The 14,293-nt window shown below is 53.2% G+C and overlaps 1 protein-coding gene across 1 annotated transcript in view; it reads right to left on the bottom strand.

Annotated features, from left to right (window-relative positions):
- Nucleotides 1-330: 330 nt before the first annotated feature.
- Nacc2 (NACC family member 2) overlaps nt 331-14,293 on the bottom strand; it is a 75,716-nt gene continuing 61,753 nt past the window's right edge. Inside the window, exons 3-6 of the mRNA XM_059260326.1 lie at nt 8,693-8,857; nt 6,921-7,026; nt 6,273-6,370; nt 331-5,138 (exon numbers count right to left, since the gene is read on the bottom strand). Coding sequence (XP_059116309.1) covers nt 4,627-5,138; nt 6,273-6,370; nt 6,921-7,026; nt 8,693-8,857 — 881 coding nt within the window. The 3' untranslated portion in view covers nt 331-4,626. The remainder of the gene's footprint in view (nt 5,139-6,272; nt 6,371-6,920; nt 7,027-8,692; nt 8,858-14,293) is intronic.

A 14,293-nucleotide genomic window follows, 5' to 3' on the forward strand; every position in this document is an offset into this window, starting at 1 on the left:
GCCTAACCCCAGAACCCCAGCTCAGCCTGGATAAGCTCCACCCACATGTAGTTGCCCCTCTGCCCACTTGGGGGCAGGCCTGGCCAAGGGGAGGGGACAGAGGGAGCCACACATCCAAAGAGGACAGGTGGGCTAAGTGAAGAAGAAGAGGAGACACTTTGTTGACAAAAAATTGAATAAAACCATGACTCAGTAGCCCACTCCTGTAATCTCTCCAACAGGGACTTTAGGGGTCAGGTAGCCCCATGTTCCTCCACAGCCAAACCTCTTCCAGACTTCTCCCCAGTACCCTCACCCCAATCCCACTGGTCAAGAAAAGTCTCGGAAAGCTGGGTTTGAATTGACTTTATTATTCTGTAAATGTGAATTTTACAAAGCGCTTTACAATTAATGATGACATCCTTTTGTTTGTCATGGACTTCCACCTCTGAAACAGCTCTGAGCACAGGCTCACAGCTCTCGGGTTTCCCTGGTCAGCTTGCCCACATTGCGGTGGTTTTAGTTATTGATACAATGTTGTCAGCCATGGCTACAAAGTAACAGTCTTGTCACTACGGGGTCACAGCACAGAAAGAGCGAGGAGGGTGCTGGAGGGACAAAATAAAGGCCTCCTCCTCCCCAAAACAAAAGAAAGCCAAGATGTGGCGTCTGCTCTAGCTCAGTGGTTCTGTGAAGCCCTCCTTAGAGGTAGGGAGCAACTGATTTTATTAACTTATTTTCTAACAGTCATGAGTTATGACACTACTTTAACCCCTAGACAGTGCCTTCAAAACAACCCTCTCTCTTGGGTCCTTTTCTCCAAACATCCCACCGAAGGGACGAGCGTTCTCCTTGCACCCAGAGCCACCCAGAACGTTCAAGTCAAAAATATTTATACATTTTATACTTTCTCTTTTTGTCTGCTAAAAATAGTATTGCAAATTTTGGCTTCTTTTGACATAAAAATCACAATCGTGTGCAAAACGCTTGCAACGAGGCGACTGTTGGGACGCGAGCGGAGGCTACTCAATCAGAATGCTTTAGGTCGCGCATCCTTTTCCTTTTCTAGAAAAACAAAACAAACAAAAGCAAACACCTTTGCCATTCTTGAAACACTCTGTAGCAAGCCCTTCTTCCGCAGCACAGGCTGGGCTGGCTGACATCAGGCAGAACCACACAGCAGCAGCACCATCCGAAGCAGTGGGTAAAGCTGAGATGTCACATGCTCACCCTTCCAATTCGGGATCCATAGCAAGCAGATTCTAACAGGGTCTCTCGAGTTTTCAGCTGGTTGGTGGGCCATCTGCTCCTCCCACTTCAGCTACAAATCACCACCTTTGGGGAACCCAAGCAGGGCACAATGGGGTGGGGCGGGCAGGGCAGGACAGGGGTAGCACTGGGCTTAGGAGGTTCCTGCTGTTGAATCAGGTAGCACCAGGCACCCCACGGTCCCCTGGAGGGGACAGACCCTGCCAGCTTGCCAGTCCCTCAGAGGCCCTTCCTTCCACCTTCCTCTCGGTTCTAAACAAATGCCACACAGCTAGTTTTCCTGGAGGCCCAGACCTGCAGTCACACCGTGCAGGACCCTCAGGGTCTCGCCTCGATTGCCTTTCACACACCGCTGCATCCACATTCAAGGGCAAAGCAAGACAGCAAATCAGACGCTAGCTGAAGCAACTGGTATAGAAAACAAGACAGAATTCAAGTACTGAGACGGCCAGGCAGGCAGGCAGGCAGCCCCTCCAAGCTCACAGTATCAGCCCTGTCTCTGGTCCCTTGCCCTGGACCTGCTGTAGTCCGTCCGGCTGCCTCGGGGAGGGCACAAGAGCAGTGGCTGGATCCAGCCCTGCCCCAGCAGCTCCAACACAATCCATCCAGTCCCAACTGTCCTCATGGCAAAGATGCTGATGTAGCAAGAGTTTCTACAATAGACTCTACATAGTATATGTATATTGCTAGTAGTCGAGCTAGGAACAAGGGTGCAGACATCCAACGAATACTGAGAGGATCTCATCTACAGGGTCTGGACAAGTCAGGGTCACGTGGCAGGACGAGACAGCCCCGGTTCTGGAATTAGTCATCTTGTAAACAAAGGAGGGGGAGTCCGGTTTTTTAAATTGGTTTTCCTCGGAAAAAAAATAATCAAAAGATGCTAAGGCACTCTGGAAGGCCCCTCAGAGCCCAGGCCTACCACCCGCCTGCCTAGCAGTACATTCAGATGCAGAGGGAGTGCCCCCCCCCAAGCAGGTACAGTCATTGGCCATGCATGTCTGCAAACGCTCCCCACCACGTCCACCACGGGACACATTAGTGCAAAACGCTCTGCCTGGCCCACCTGGGGCGCAGGGAGAGCTCAGAATCCATTCACATTTAATTAATATTATTGAAGTTTTACCTACAGCTCTTGCCTTCCTTACCCAGAACAAAACAGATGGCAATTATACACATTAAGGGACAGAGGTTGAGGACATTGTGCTAGCCCGAGCAGTGGTCAGGCATTCTGGGCGGCCACCGTCTCCTCCAGTGGCCAGCGGCACCCTCCCTATGCTGGCCCAGGGGGGAGACCATGCCCATCTTGGAGTGGAGGGATGAGAGAGAGCCCTTTTGCCACCAGCCAAAACAGGTGGGTCTGTCTCCCAAAGGTCCCCAGGGATGGTCAAACTAAAGTGCAAATTTGGGTTGGGAAAGCAGATGAAGGAATATTCCAGAGGGGAAGGGCGCAGTGCCCCGCCCCCCAGTCCTGCCATACCCTCCACAGTTCTATGGTCTTCTCCCAGCACCAGGAGGGTTTGGTCCAAGTCACTAACGGCTGGCTGGGGCTGCAACCTACCTAAGATGGGAACGGGAGAGGTGAGAGATCCATCTCTGGGCGGCTAGTTCCAGAGCTGGACATTAGCTAGCCACTGTACTTGCCCCAGGAATGCAGGCCTTGGGTTGCCAAGGAGCAGGGAGAGGGGGCTCAGGTCAGTTCCCACAGTGCCTGCCATGATGCCCCTTTCCCAAACCACAGGTCTTTCAGAAGAGGGGGAAGACACATACTTAGAGTCACACAGTGTGAGGGCTACCTGTGAGGCCACTCCAAGGCAAGGAAGTGCCAGCAAAAAAAAAAGGGGGGGGGGGGTAGGGGACAACACAGAAGGAGTCTAAATTGCACCTCAGGCTCTCCCTCCTACCATGGCCCTCCAGATGGGGAGAGACTACCCAGCCTGTGGGTACACGGGGGTGGGGGTGGGGGTGGAATCAGAGGGCAGCAAATTCAAGATGTATAGAGGGATAGGGAACATTAGACCTTTCAAGTTTGGCGTCATGGGTGTCCTTGGGCACTTCAGGAGCTGCTAGGCTTTGCAGGTGAGCGGGCAGTCCCTGGACAAGAGTCCAAGAAGAGACACTTGGGTAAGTGGCCTCAGGAGCATGTCCCACACTTAAAAATGATTAAACACCAGCTTAAAGCCGGCCAGCTGTCCTCAAAGGCCCTCTTTCAGGCACCCCTTTCATGATTCTCTAACTTTCTGGTCCCCAGTGAGATCTACACCTGCCTATTGCCCCAGCCCGGGCCTGTGCTTGCAGCCAACTACACAGGTATTCAGAGTGAGCGGTAAGCCCATGGTGCTGAGTCTCACTGTACACGGCTAGCTGTTCTTTCCTGGGCCCCCTCTGCCTCCAGTGGGAGGCCAACAGGGGGTCCATGGGCATGTATTCACCCAAATCTGTAGTAGGCTAGGGGCAGGGACATTCGTCCCTCACTGACTTTTTTGCCCTGTTGGGTCTGAAAGTTTCCAAACCACAAACGAAAACAGATCTGAACTAAACAAAAACAGCAAAAAAGCAAAATCCCAGAGTGGCTGGGGAGGCAGAGGGTAGTGAGGCCAGCCATGGCCAGGGGCATGGAGACCCTGGGGGGGCGGTCAGCAGGCCAGCCGCTGGGGGTCTGGGTGGAGCAGAGTGAGGACACGGGTATGGGGGGAGAACGCCTCGTCCTTCCCCTACCCCGGGTGACCAGCCACAGCCACTGCTGAGGGCCATCACTGGTCTCTGAGCACACACATGCATATGCACACACACACTCTCGTTCTCTCTCTCTCTACACACACACACACACACACACACACACACACACACACACACACACACACGGGTGGCTTCTTGGGAGGAAGGAATACAAGAGAAATCTGGCCTCCGGAGGCCCAGCACTGCCCCACTGGGGTCCTTATGGGTAAGAAATGGAGTGTGTCATATCTGCCCTTCCACCCACAGGCCACTACTACCCCAGCTTCCGCTTTCAGAGCAGGAGGAATAGGAAGGGTAGATGAGTCAGGGTCAGGGCCGGACACCAGGGACCTGGTGGCCTCTTCTACCTCCCCAAGAAGGGGGAGGGGAGCACTACCATGGGAGACTGAGCTGAGGAATATCAAAAAGTTGCCCTGGGACCTTCCTCCCAGAGCGTGGCCAGTGGCCTAAATGTTTACAGTATAATGAATGCGTTTGTATCCTTCATCCATTTTAAATACAGGCAGAATAAAAATCACATTTCTGTCAGGCAGCAGTAGCGGTTCAGTAGGTAAGTGGCTTGATCACATTTGTTTGTATTAGTAACGCATGCAAGCAGCTTTAGTACTTGGTCCCTTGTGAGGCGGCCTTGCTGGCCCCTTACAAGGTCCCTGCATAGGTGCCCTCTGGCCTTCTTGCTGCTGTGGCCACTGGTGTCTGAGGCCTGCTGGAGCTGGTGTTGCCCTGCTCAAAGGCCTGAGGGGGGCTCTGGCCATCAGCAGGCAGCGGCTCAGGGGCAGCCACCTCCTGGATAACCGAGCCTGCCCCATCCACCTCCTCACTAGCCTCAAAGGCAGGATTGGCCGAGGTGCTCAGATCGACATTCACAGCATCAGTTCTCAGAGCCACAATGGTGGCCGCGTCACTTCGCCGCTCGGCATAGATGCGCTGCTCGAACACCTGTGAGGCAGCAGGTGGGAACTCGGGGTCCAGGGGCAGGCTGGCGGCTGAGGCGCCCATGACGGTACGGTACATCTCCACGCCCTCTGGCAGCATGGACTTGATCTTGGGCAGCCAGCGCTTGCGGACACGGCGAGCATTGGTACACATGTCTGCAGCGATCACGTTCATCTCGCTCTCCTTGAAGCTGGGGGCGAAGTTCTGACAGTACACTGCAGTGAGAGGTAGAAGGAGGAGGTGTGAGAATAGCCTCTCCCGCACTGCTTGGCCCACCGCTGCCCAAGTGTCCACAGAAGCAAGGTGCCCAGGGCTGCACTGTCTGCAGTCTTGGTTCCCACCGAGATCCCTTGATTTGAGCTATCAGTCCAGAAGTCGATTTCTCTTTCCTCGGCCCAGGACACCCATGTGACTCTTTCAGATGGTGTCTATGACAGTACGGTTAGTCAGCTTGGGTACCCACCAGGTTTGGACCTGTGTCTAACTTCTCTGGCCTTCCCACTTCCACCTGCAAATTGGGACAGGTAGATGGTCCTCCTCACATGAGGAGCTGGCTTGCCAACACCCTCCCTGGTTTCAGACACAGCAAACCAAAAGGAGGGTGGGTATCCTCATCAACGAAACAAAACAAAAACCCTCTTCTTTTCCTGCCAGGAGCTGGAGACCAAGGTCAGGCCCAGGTCCCCATAGAGCAAAAACAGGGAGGTCCCTCAGAACCCAGCTTCACTACCTTCCAGCATCTCTGGGTTCTACTGCCGCTCCACTCCGGAGGACTGTAATTACCTACTGCTAAGACTCTCTTCTATAAAACAGAATTAGTATCACAAAGGGAATTTCTAAGCAAGACAATAAGACGTTTCTTCCACAGGCGTCTGCTCTGGGCCAGTCGGTGTGTGTGTTGGGTGGTATAGCTTCTTCTGCATCTGAGGGTACAGGGCTGGGTGGTGGCTTGCCACAGAGATGGACTGGGCTCCGCCCCACCACGCAGGAGCGGGAGGCAGAAGCCGGCCGAACAGATGGCAAAGGCTCAAAATAACCTCAACATGTAAATAAGGGGTTTTGTTCAAAAAGGAAAATTAGATCTATTTCACATATTAAAATAGTTTCGCAGCTGAATTCATCACACTTGGAAACCTACCAAGGACGTTAACACCTCGAGACGAGTTTTGCTTGCTGCTCTTTTTTCCCTCCTGGTCCCAGTGCTGCAGGCCAAAGCAAGCACTCGGGACAGGAGCCCACGGCCCAGAATAACCCTGGGGCCCAACTTAGCCTGCCTCAGGTTGGGATCTCAATTCCAGACGGGATTCCTACAGTTTCCCAGACCAGGTGACCCTGCACCACCCACTCACGTTTCACAGCGTTCAGGACTCGGCTGTCCAGCGGCTTTCGGCTTGGGTCACTGGTAGACGAGCGTATGCCAGTGCCACAGCTATTGGCCAGTGTGTTCCTGGAAGAGGGATGAGGAAAGGAGGCAGGGTTGGTCCAGATGTGACCTAAGGAATGGGACTCCCCACCCACACACAGGTGAAAGAGCCCAAACCACCACACCCACCCTGTGTCTCCCCTGAACAAGGATGCATGTCTTCTGAGTCATGTCCAAGGCAGGGAGAAGGCCCAGTCTTTCTCTGAGATAGCACTCCTAGTTGAGAGGGCAACCTGAGTGACTAGCCCAGGCACTGTCCATGGGAAACCCTGAGCGCCTGGGGGGGATTTGCTTTTCCTTGGGGAAGGGGCTCTGTTGACCCATGCACATGGTAGTATACATGTGGCTTTTCACTTCCTTTGGGGAGGGGGACAGAGCCAATCTTTCTCTAGACTGAGCCCTGGCATAAGAGGATGTGCCATCTTTCTGGAGCCTTTTCAGGGCATCTCCAGGCCAAATGCCCACATTAGTGCTAGGAAAAAGTGGAGGGCTGTAAACACTCAAACCTCTGATGAGCGGACAGCTTACAGCTAGAGGAAACTCTAGAATCTCTTGCCACCCCCTACCCACCTACCTGTCAAAGAAGGTGGCCAGGAGCCTCCGCAGCAGGACCTTGTGCTTCACCCCTGCACACAGGTGGCAGTTCATGAGCTGGCCACGTGTGATGTAGACCCCGGAGCCTAAAGCCAGCAAATAGCAATGTATGAGGTCTTTAGCCTTATAAACCAAACCTGGGCTCGTGCCCTCTAAGGGGGTGCCAGGGTCACAAGAGACTGCAGGGGAGCCTGGAGAGGGGTGGAAGGTGAAGAGGGACCTCTAGGACAAAAGCAATCTCAGTTCTCACCTACTGGAAGACACCAGGGCTGAAGGATGCTTTTATACTCCATCCTCAACGGAAACCCAGTAGGGTTGGGGGATGCCATGACAAACCCAATACCTTCAATGTCTCCTAAACTCCAGCTTCCTCTCTTTCCTCTTCCCCCTCCCCCCAGGGTTTCTCTGTGTAACAGCTCTGGCTGTTCTGGGACTCGCTTTGTAGACCAGGCTGGCCTCGAACTCACAGAGATCTGCCTGGCTCTGCCTCCCGAGTGCTGGGACTAAAGGCATGCACCACCATGTGTGGCTGCTTATCTTATTTCCGATGAAGCATGAGTTAAACCTTTTTATTTCAAGACAAGCTCTTACTTTATAGTCTAGACTTGCCTACAATTCTCAATGCCCCTGCCTCAGCCTCCCAAGCACTTGGCTACATGTGTGCACACTACACCTAGTTCCTAGATCTTCCCATCAGCCTTATCTATAAGGTCTTAGCAGAAAGAAGGGCCTAGGCGAGGACAGAAACTTGCTCTTCCTTAAGGAAGAATTCTGCCCTCTTAAAGGGCATCACAGCTGTCTGAGAGACTATCTCTAGCTCCCAGAGATTCTATCCTGTCCCAGGACTTGGCTGGAGCAGCCCCACCCATACCACCCTGGAAGCTACACCTCTGCTGCCTACTAGAGAACCGGTAATGAAGTCTCTGAGGCAGCGGTTTCCAGGAGAGGGGGACGATCGGACAGAATCTGGAGTTCCTGCTCTGTTGAGAGAGTGGACCTCCCGATGCTGCCAGGGATGTGGCAGGAGGGGGTACCAGGCAGAAAGAGGAGAGGCTGGCTCCGGGAGGCGGGGCTTACATGTGGGCTGAGGAACCAATCCACCTTGCGTGGGGCTTCCCAAACAAACAAGAAGAGCAATCAAAGACCAGACGTGGTGGCTCACACCTTTAATCCCACCGCTCAGGAGACAGAGGCAAGGATCTCTATGGGTTGAAGCCAGCCTGGTCTTCATAGAGAGACTTGTTGTCTCAAACAAACAAACAAAAAGGCAATTAAAGCAAACAGTGTGGGAGCCCAGGGGTGCCACCCACTTGGATCTTGTTGAATATTGCCTTACAACATGCAAGGACCCCAACACTAAAGGGAGGATGTTTCTTAAAAAGCTGGCCTTGAGGGCTTCTGCATTCCACTCTGGGCTGTGAGCTATCATTCAGACACTACAAGTGGACGGTGCGGCAGGAGGGACACTGGTAAACTATGTGACTTGGTTCTATCTGTGACCTAAATTAAAATGCATCATGGATATAGCCCCTGCCGATCAGGAGCCTGGCCAGCTCAGGGGACTCAATTAAAATGCTAAATTAATTCAATTGAATAACTCCTCTTAATGACACATTCTTCTAAAAGGAAATTTAAGATGTTCTTTTTTTCTTCCTTTTTGACTGATTGGTGATGAGTGCATTGTTCATAGCTCTGGAAAATAATGGAAAGGACATTTGCATACAGTGATGACGATGGGTGGGGCCGCCTCACCTGCTACAAGCTCCAGTTTCTCTCCAGGATCGCCCTCCGAGTAGAGCTTTGGGTGGCAGCGGTACCCAATCTGGCTGATGAGGCTGGCAGGCAGTGCCACCAGGTCTCGACGGATGAGGACACAGGAGCGGCTCTCCAGGGGCACCGGCTCTGGCTTCTCTTGCACTAAGGCAAAGAACTAACCCAATTAGGTAGGAATCTGTGGGTGAACCTGGGCTGCTCTGTGCCTGCCTACCACATTCCCCAAGGCCCAGGTTAGAAACATTCCACATCAGTCTGGGGCTAACCTGAACCCATGGCAGGCAGCCCTCCACACTGTACAGGCAGTGTGTCCACCTCCACATCCAGCCCTGTCCTGCAAAGATGCCTGATAGCATGGGAAGACAGCCAGCAAGGAACGCCTACCCAGGCCTGGCAACAGGCTGCCCAGGGTGAGAGGTGGTTCCCAGAAGTGTCCACCCAATGGGTTAGGTGGGAAGGAGGGCTGACGGGCAGGCCGGGGGGCATGTGCTGGAAGCAGCCTGGCCAGAGACCTGACAGCTGCAGATGGAGTTTGAACTCAGCAGCCTGCACCTTTCAGAGTGTGAAAGCTGCCAGGCAGGGAAACAGAACAGGGGCCCAGGCTCTCCTCAAAGTGGCTTCATGTAAGAGGTAACCAGATACGACTAGTCCTACTCGGCAGGTGAGGGGATGGGTATCTTAGCATATTCAGGGATACAGCTCCTTGGACTGTTTTGGTCTGGCACAAGGAAGTGCCAGCAGCAAAGTCAGGCAGTCCGGCATCCCTGTTGTCTGGGAATGTTCTGGCAAACCACTTCTGGAACAGGCAGTTGGGCCCAAGAGCTCCTCTGTACCTGCAGCTCTGAGGCTGCACCCATGACACCAGTCCACAGAGGCAGCCCACGGGTATGAGTGTGCTCCACAGAGTGCAGGACACCAGTTAGCCAGCATCAGCATCCAAAAGACAGGAAGAACAGTCTCTTACAAGGCACAGAGTGCTTGGCCCAAGGCTTCTTTTTTTTCCCCCGAGACAGGGTTTCTCTGTGTAGCTTTGCGCCTTTCCTAGAACTCTGTAGCCCAGGCTGGCCTCGAACTCAACAGAGATCCGCCTGCCTCTGCCTCCCGAGTGCTGGGAGAACCGCCCGGCTGGCCCAAGGCTTCTTAATAAGGACTACTTGCTGAGCACTCTATGCACACTACAAGACATTGGAGGACCTATGGTCCTAACCCCAATCCTGCACAGTCTTGTCTCAGTCCCTCCATTCCCCCACTGCCCCTCCAGCCCCTTTTCCCAGGAGGCCTTGCACTTGGGCTAGCCTTTTAGCTAATCCTTGGTGCATGCTCCCATAGGCCTCAGAGACTGGCAGTAACACACACAGCCACCCTGCTCGGACAGAGGCCACAGGTGTCATCACTCTCTGTGTTCCCAGCACACAGGTAGGTCCTGAGAAGGCCACCTGTTCCCAGCCAGCTGTCCCCTGCTCTGTGTGGTGTGTGTGTGTGTGTGTCTGTGTCTGTGTGCGTTTATGCATGTGTACTTGAGTATCTGTTTGGGTGTCTGTATGTGTTCATGTCTGTCTGTATCTGTGTCTGTGTGGTACAGGTAGGACTTGGCCCTAAGACAGCTAGAGCCAGCCGTTGGCCCCACAGGCTTAGAGCCTGGCAGGCTCAACGCAGGTGGCACAGACTTGGATCTTGCCCTGAGGCAGCTCCAAGATCAGACACAGGTGCACTTGCTGCTCCAGATGGGCTAGCTTCCTGTCCCTCCTCACAATAGGGACCACACAGTAGGGATTCTCAGCACTTCTCAGCAGGGGCTACTGTGGGGGTGGGGGGGGTGGCACATGAGGGCAAATGGCAAGGGAGGGTCCTGCACAGGAAGGATTTGCAAGTCATTTGAGGCCCTGCTCCTGAGGGAGATGTAGGGGCACCCATCCCCAAGGGCCAACATCTGGGTTCTGAAGTGACCACCCACACCCTAAGGAACAGTGAGTGAATCACTACAGGAGAATGCAGGAGGGGTTCTAGCCCAGCAGACAGGATGGGAAGCCTATCCGTAGTTCAGCCCTGTCCCCAGTGCCTGGAGTCGCAGAGCAGGGTCTCCAGGCTGCTTCAGGCCCACTACTTTTTGCTGCAGCTCAGGATAGCACAACCCCACCTGCGTCTGAGGAAGTCTCAGAGTCGGCAGACAGTCCACGAGGACAGGAGACAGGAAAAAACGGAAGCGGCTGAGATGCAGACCCCTGCCTGGTACCAACTGGTGGTCAGGCAGGCTGGCCAGGTGGCGTTTCCCAACCAAGGGAGAATCGATCGTTACAGCCCGGAATTACCCAGAGACTGAGGGAACACATCAAACAATCCGGATGGTATTTTAAAACATAATTATCCGCCCCCCGCCCCCCGGCCCCGCCTGCTGTGATTACACATGCAAACGAGCAGCAGCGCCAACGCTGGGCGCTGTGCGTGGCATTTACATAAAGAGTGTTCACCAACAGAAATAATTCTCCATCCGCAGCCAGCGCTCTCTTGAGATGTTTTTCTCAACAGCAGAAGTTGTTTGCGCTCCACATGCACACCCCTCCCCAGCCTGGCTCCCCAAAGAGCCAGAGACTGTCAGCCCAGAGCCCCAAAAAACCTCTTCTATTTCTGCCCTGCCAAGTGCTGGATGCTGCCATCTCTAAAAATACCCTAAACTGAGCCTTAGCTCATCAGCAAAGGTACTCTGAACTCCTTCGGGTGCCTCCGCCCCTTCCCCAGGTCCCCGTGGGGTGGCTTCGGTCACCACTCTGGTTACGGTGTTAAGATGCAGCCAGGTGTTAAGGGAAACTCCAGAGACTCACTCCCAGAGGAGACTGGACATTCATTCCCAGTAGACCTCAATGGGCCCTGAGTCGGGGCTGGTACTTGTTCCAGGTGTGCTGGGAGTCCATCGTCCCTGCATCCCCTTTCCCCCACCCCCACCCCCAGAGAGGACTGTGAGCTGAGGACAGATCCTGTGATCACATGAAGTTCCCTGCATCCTGGTCTCAGGTACCAGGAGACTCTCCTATCATCCAGGACTGGTCCCAGTGGTATCAATGTCACTTTCACATTCCCCAGACCAGGTGACAAGGCTCTGGTTTCTAGGGCTGAGCATCCAAGGAGAGAATGTGCGGTGTAGTGAGCTACCTTGATGAAGAGCTGTAACCACTCGCTGACATGCAGTGACTTCCTGGTCATGGCAGAAAGATCTGTTATAGTGGTGCCCCTAGACACTCGGGCACTGCCCCTCTCTCCAGGGTCAGGAACCCATCCCCTTTAGGTGACACCATGGAAGCAAACTGGATACCGGGAGTCACATGATATGTGGGTTACATTCCAGGGTTCTTAACATGATCACCTAGGAAGTCAGTTAAGCCTCTGAGCCCCAGTATATGCACAGGGACCCAATTCTCTAAGAAGGGCTCAGGGCTGAGTGGGATGAGCCAAGCACAGGTCAAACCTGTAGGATTTCACTTACGTGAGGTTCCCAGGTGTCAAGCCATATGGAACCAAGAGGCAAAATGTGGATATTTTGAGTGGGGAATCTGTGTCAGTTTGGGAAGATCTCGGGGAGTTCTATGGACAGGATGTTAGTGATGGCTGAACAATGCGAATACGCTTAATGTCACCGAAAAGCACACTGAAGATGACTGCAGATCATTACCTTATCCTATAGGTATAAGCACATCTAAAAGAAGGAGGAGGAGGAGGAGGAGGAGGAGGAGGAGGAGGAGGAGGAGGCTGGGCATGGTGGCTCATACCTATCATCCTAGCACTTGGTAAAGATAGGAAGATCAGGGGTTCAAGGTTATCCTCAACTACATATCAAATTTGAGGTCAGCCTCATGAGACCCTGTCTTAAAAACAAAACAAACAAACAAAACACCAACAAAAACAAAGAAAATAAGCATTTTGGGTGTAGCTTAGTGGTAGAGTATGTTTAGCTGGGATGAGGCCTGCGAAAGAAGGCAGGGGGGAGCAGGAGAGAAGGAGGTGCAGATCCCACAGCCTGTTTCTCTCCCATGGGATCTGCCCCCAGGAGACTGCCCAGTAGGAGCTCCCCTCTCTCCCCCCAGCCTCTCCTACCCTGTTCCCCACTGGGAATCCCCTCAAGAAACCCCAAGCAGATACAAACAGCTGCCTGTGGATGAGTAGCCACTCAGGTCAGAGCTGCCCAGAGGCCTGGGGAAGGGGATTCCCCCCTACTTCACAGACTAGATGTACACAACACCCCCTCAAAATACAGAATCAAAAAATGAACCCTACTTCTTAACTGTGTGTGAGTAGAAACAAATGAGCCCATGATGAGAGAAAAATGCCAACTCACACCGGAAGAGTCCCTGTAATGCTGCAGTCATCAAGACCACATGGTACAGACAGACAGACAAGCTCGTCCCAGAGCTGCCACAGATGATCTGCGCAAGCGCACACTCCGCTGACTTACACTGGTGTGAGCCAGTCAGCAGAGCTGCCTGGCTTTCAGGCCCTTTTCCAGTCACCCCAAACCAAGGCCAGGGCCACTCTCATTGGGACCCTCATCCCTCATGCAGAAGTGACTCAGGAGACTTCGGGAAGCAAACAGTAGGAAAGACCTGTTCTGGGGTTTGGATAAGAGTTCTGAGACATGATCCCCACAGCACAAATCCTTAAAACAACCAGAATGGTCAGTTCTTCAAAACGAAAACAAAACAAACAAACAAACAAACAAAAACTTTCGTGAAGGAGTAACAAAACAGGGTGGCTACAGATGGAAAGGAAAAAGAAAATGCCGTCAAAGCTCAACTTTTAAAAGTAACAACCAAACGATGGAGGGATGGCTCAGCGTTAAGAGCACCGGCTGCTCTTCTAGAGGTCCCGAGTTCAATTCCCAGCACCCACATGGAGGATCACAACTGGCTGTAACTGCAGTCCCATGAATTCCAACGCCCCCTTCTGGTGTGCAGATGTACACGCAGACGAAAGTATCCATCTGCATAAGTAGAAAATCTTTAAGAACAAAACAAAACAACTGAGCCTTACTTTCAGAACTGGGCAGGCATGTAGAAGGATTTGCAGATGAGAATCTGCACTGGTAATGTGCTTGTTCAACATTTAGTCAAGAAATGAAACCAAAACCACAATAGACTACCATCCCGTTCTCTGAAGTCAGGACCTAGAACCAGACACGAGGCCTCGGCTAGTGAAGTGGAACATGGCGGCCTTGTGTTGTCAGTGAGAGTGTGAAATGAGGGCTACCAGAGACGACTTAGGCAGTGAGGGTACACACTCAACAGCACCCACAAGGAGCCCAAGTCAGACCCAGCGACCAGGCTCCAGGGCTCTGTTTTCAGGACCCTGTGGCTCCCATGAGTGACCTGCTCACCACCCCCATGTTTCTTGGCTGGGCAGCCTAACATGGCTAGTATAGCCTTCATACCCATGGTCCCGGCCAGTGTTCCTCCCGAAAGCCAAGCTTCCAGCCCTAATGGGTGAGGTGTTTTAACCCCAAGAGTCTCTGGCACCTGAGTCCGGCTGGATGTTCCCCCCCACCCCCACCCTCTCTCTGGCTACCCGGGTAGATGTCCTCACTGCCACTCTGGC

This window comes from Peromyscus eremicus, chromosome 4, assembly GCF_949786415.1.
Source record: "Peromyscus eremicus chromosome 4, PerEre_H2_v1, whole genome shotgun sequence".
NCBI lineage: Eukaryota > Metazoa > Chordata > Mammalia > Rodentia > Cricetidae > Peromyscus > Peromyscus eremicus.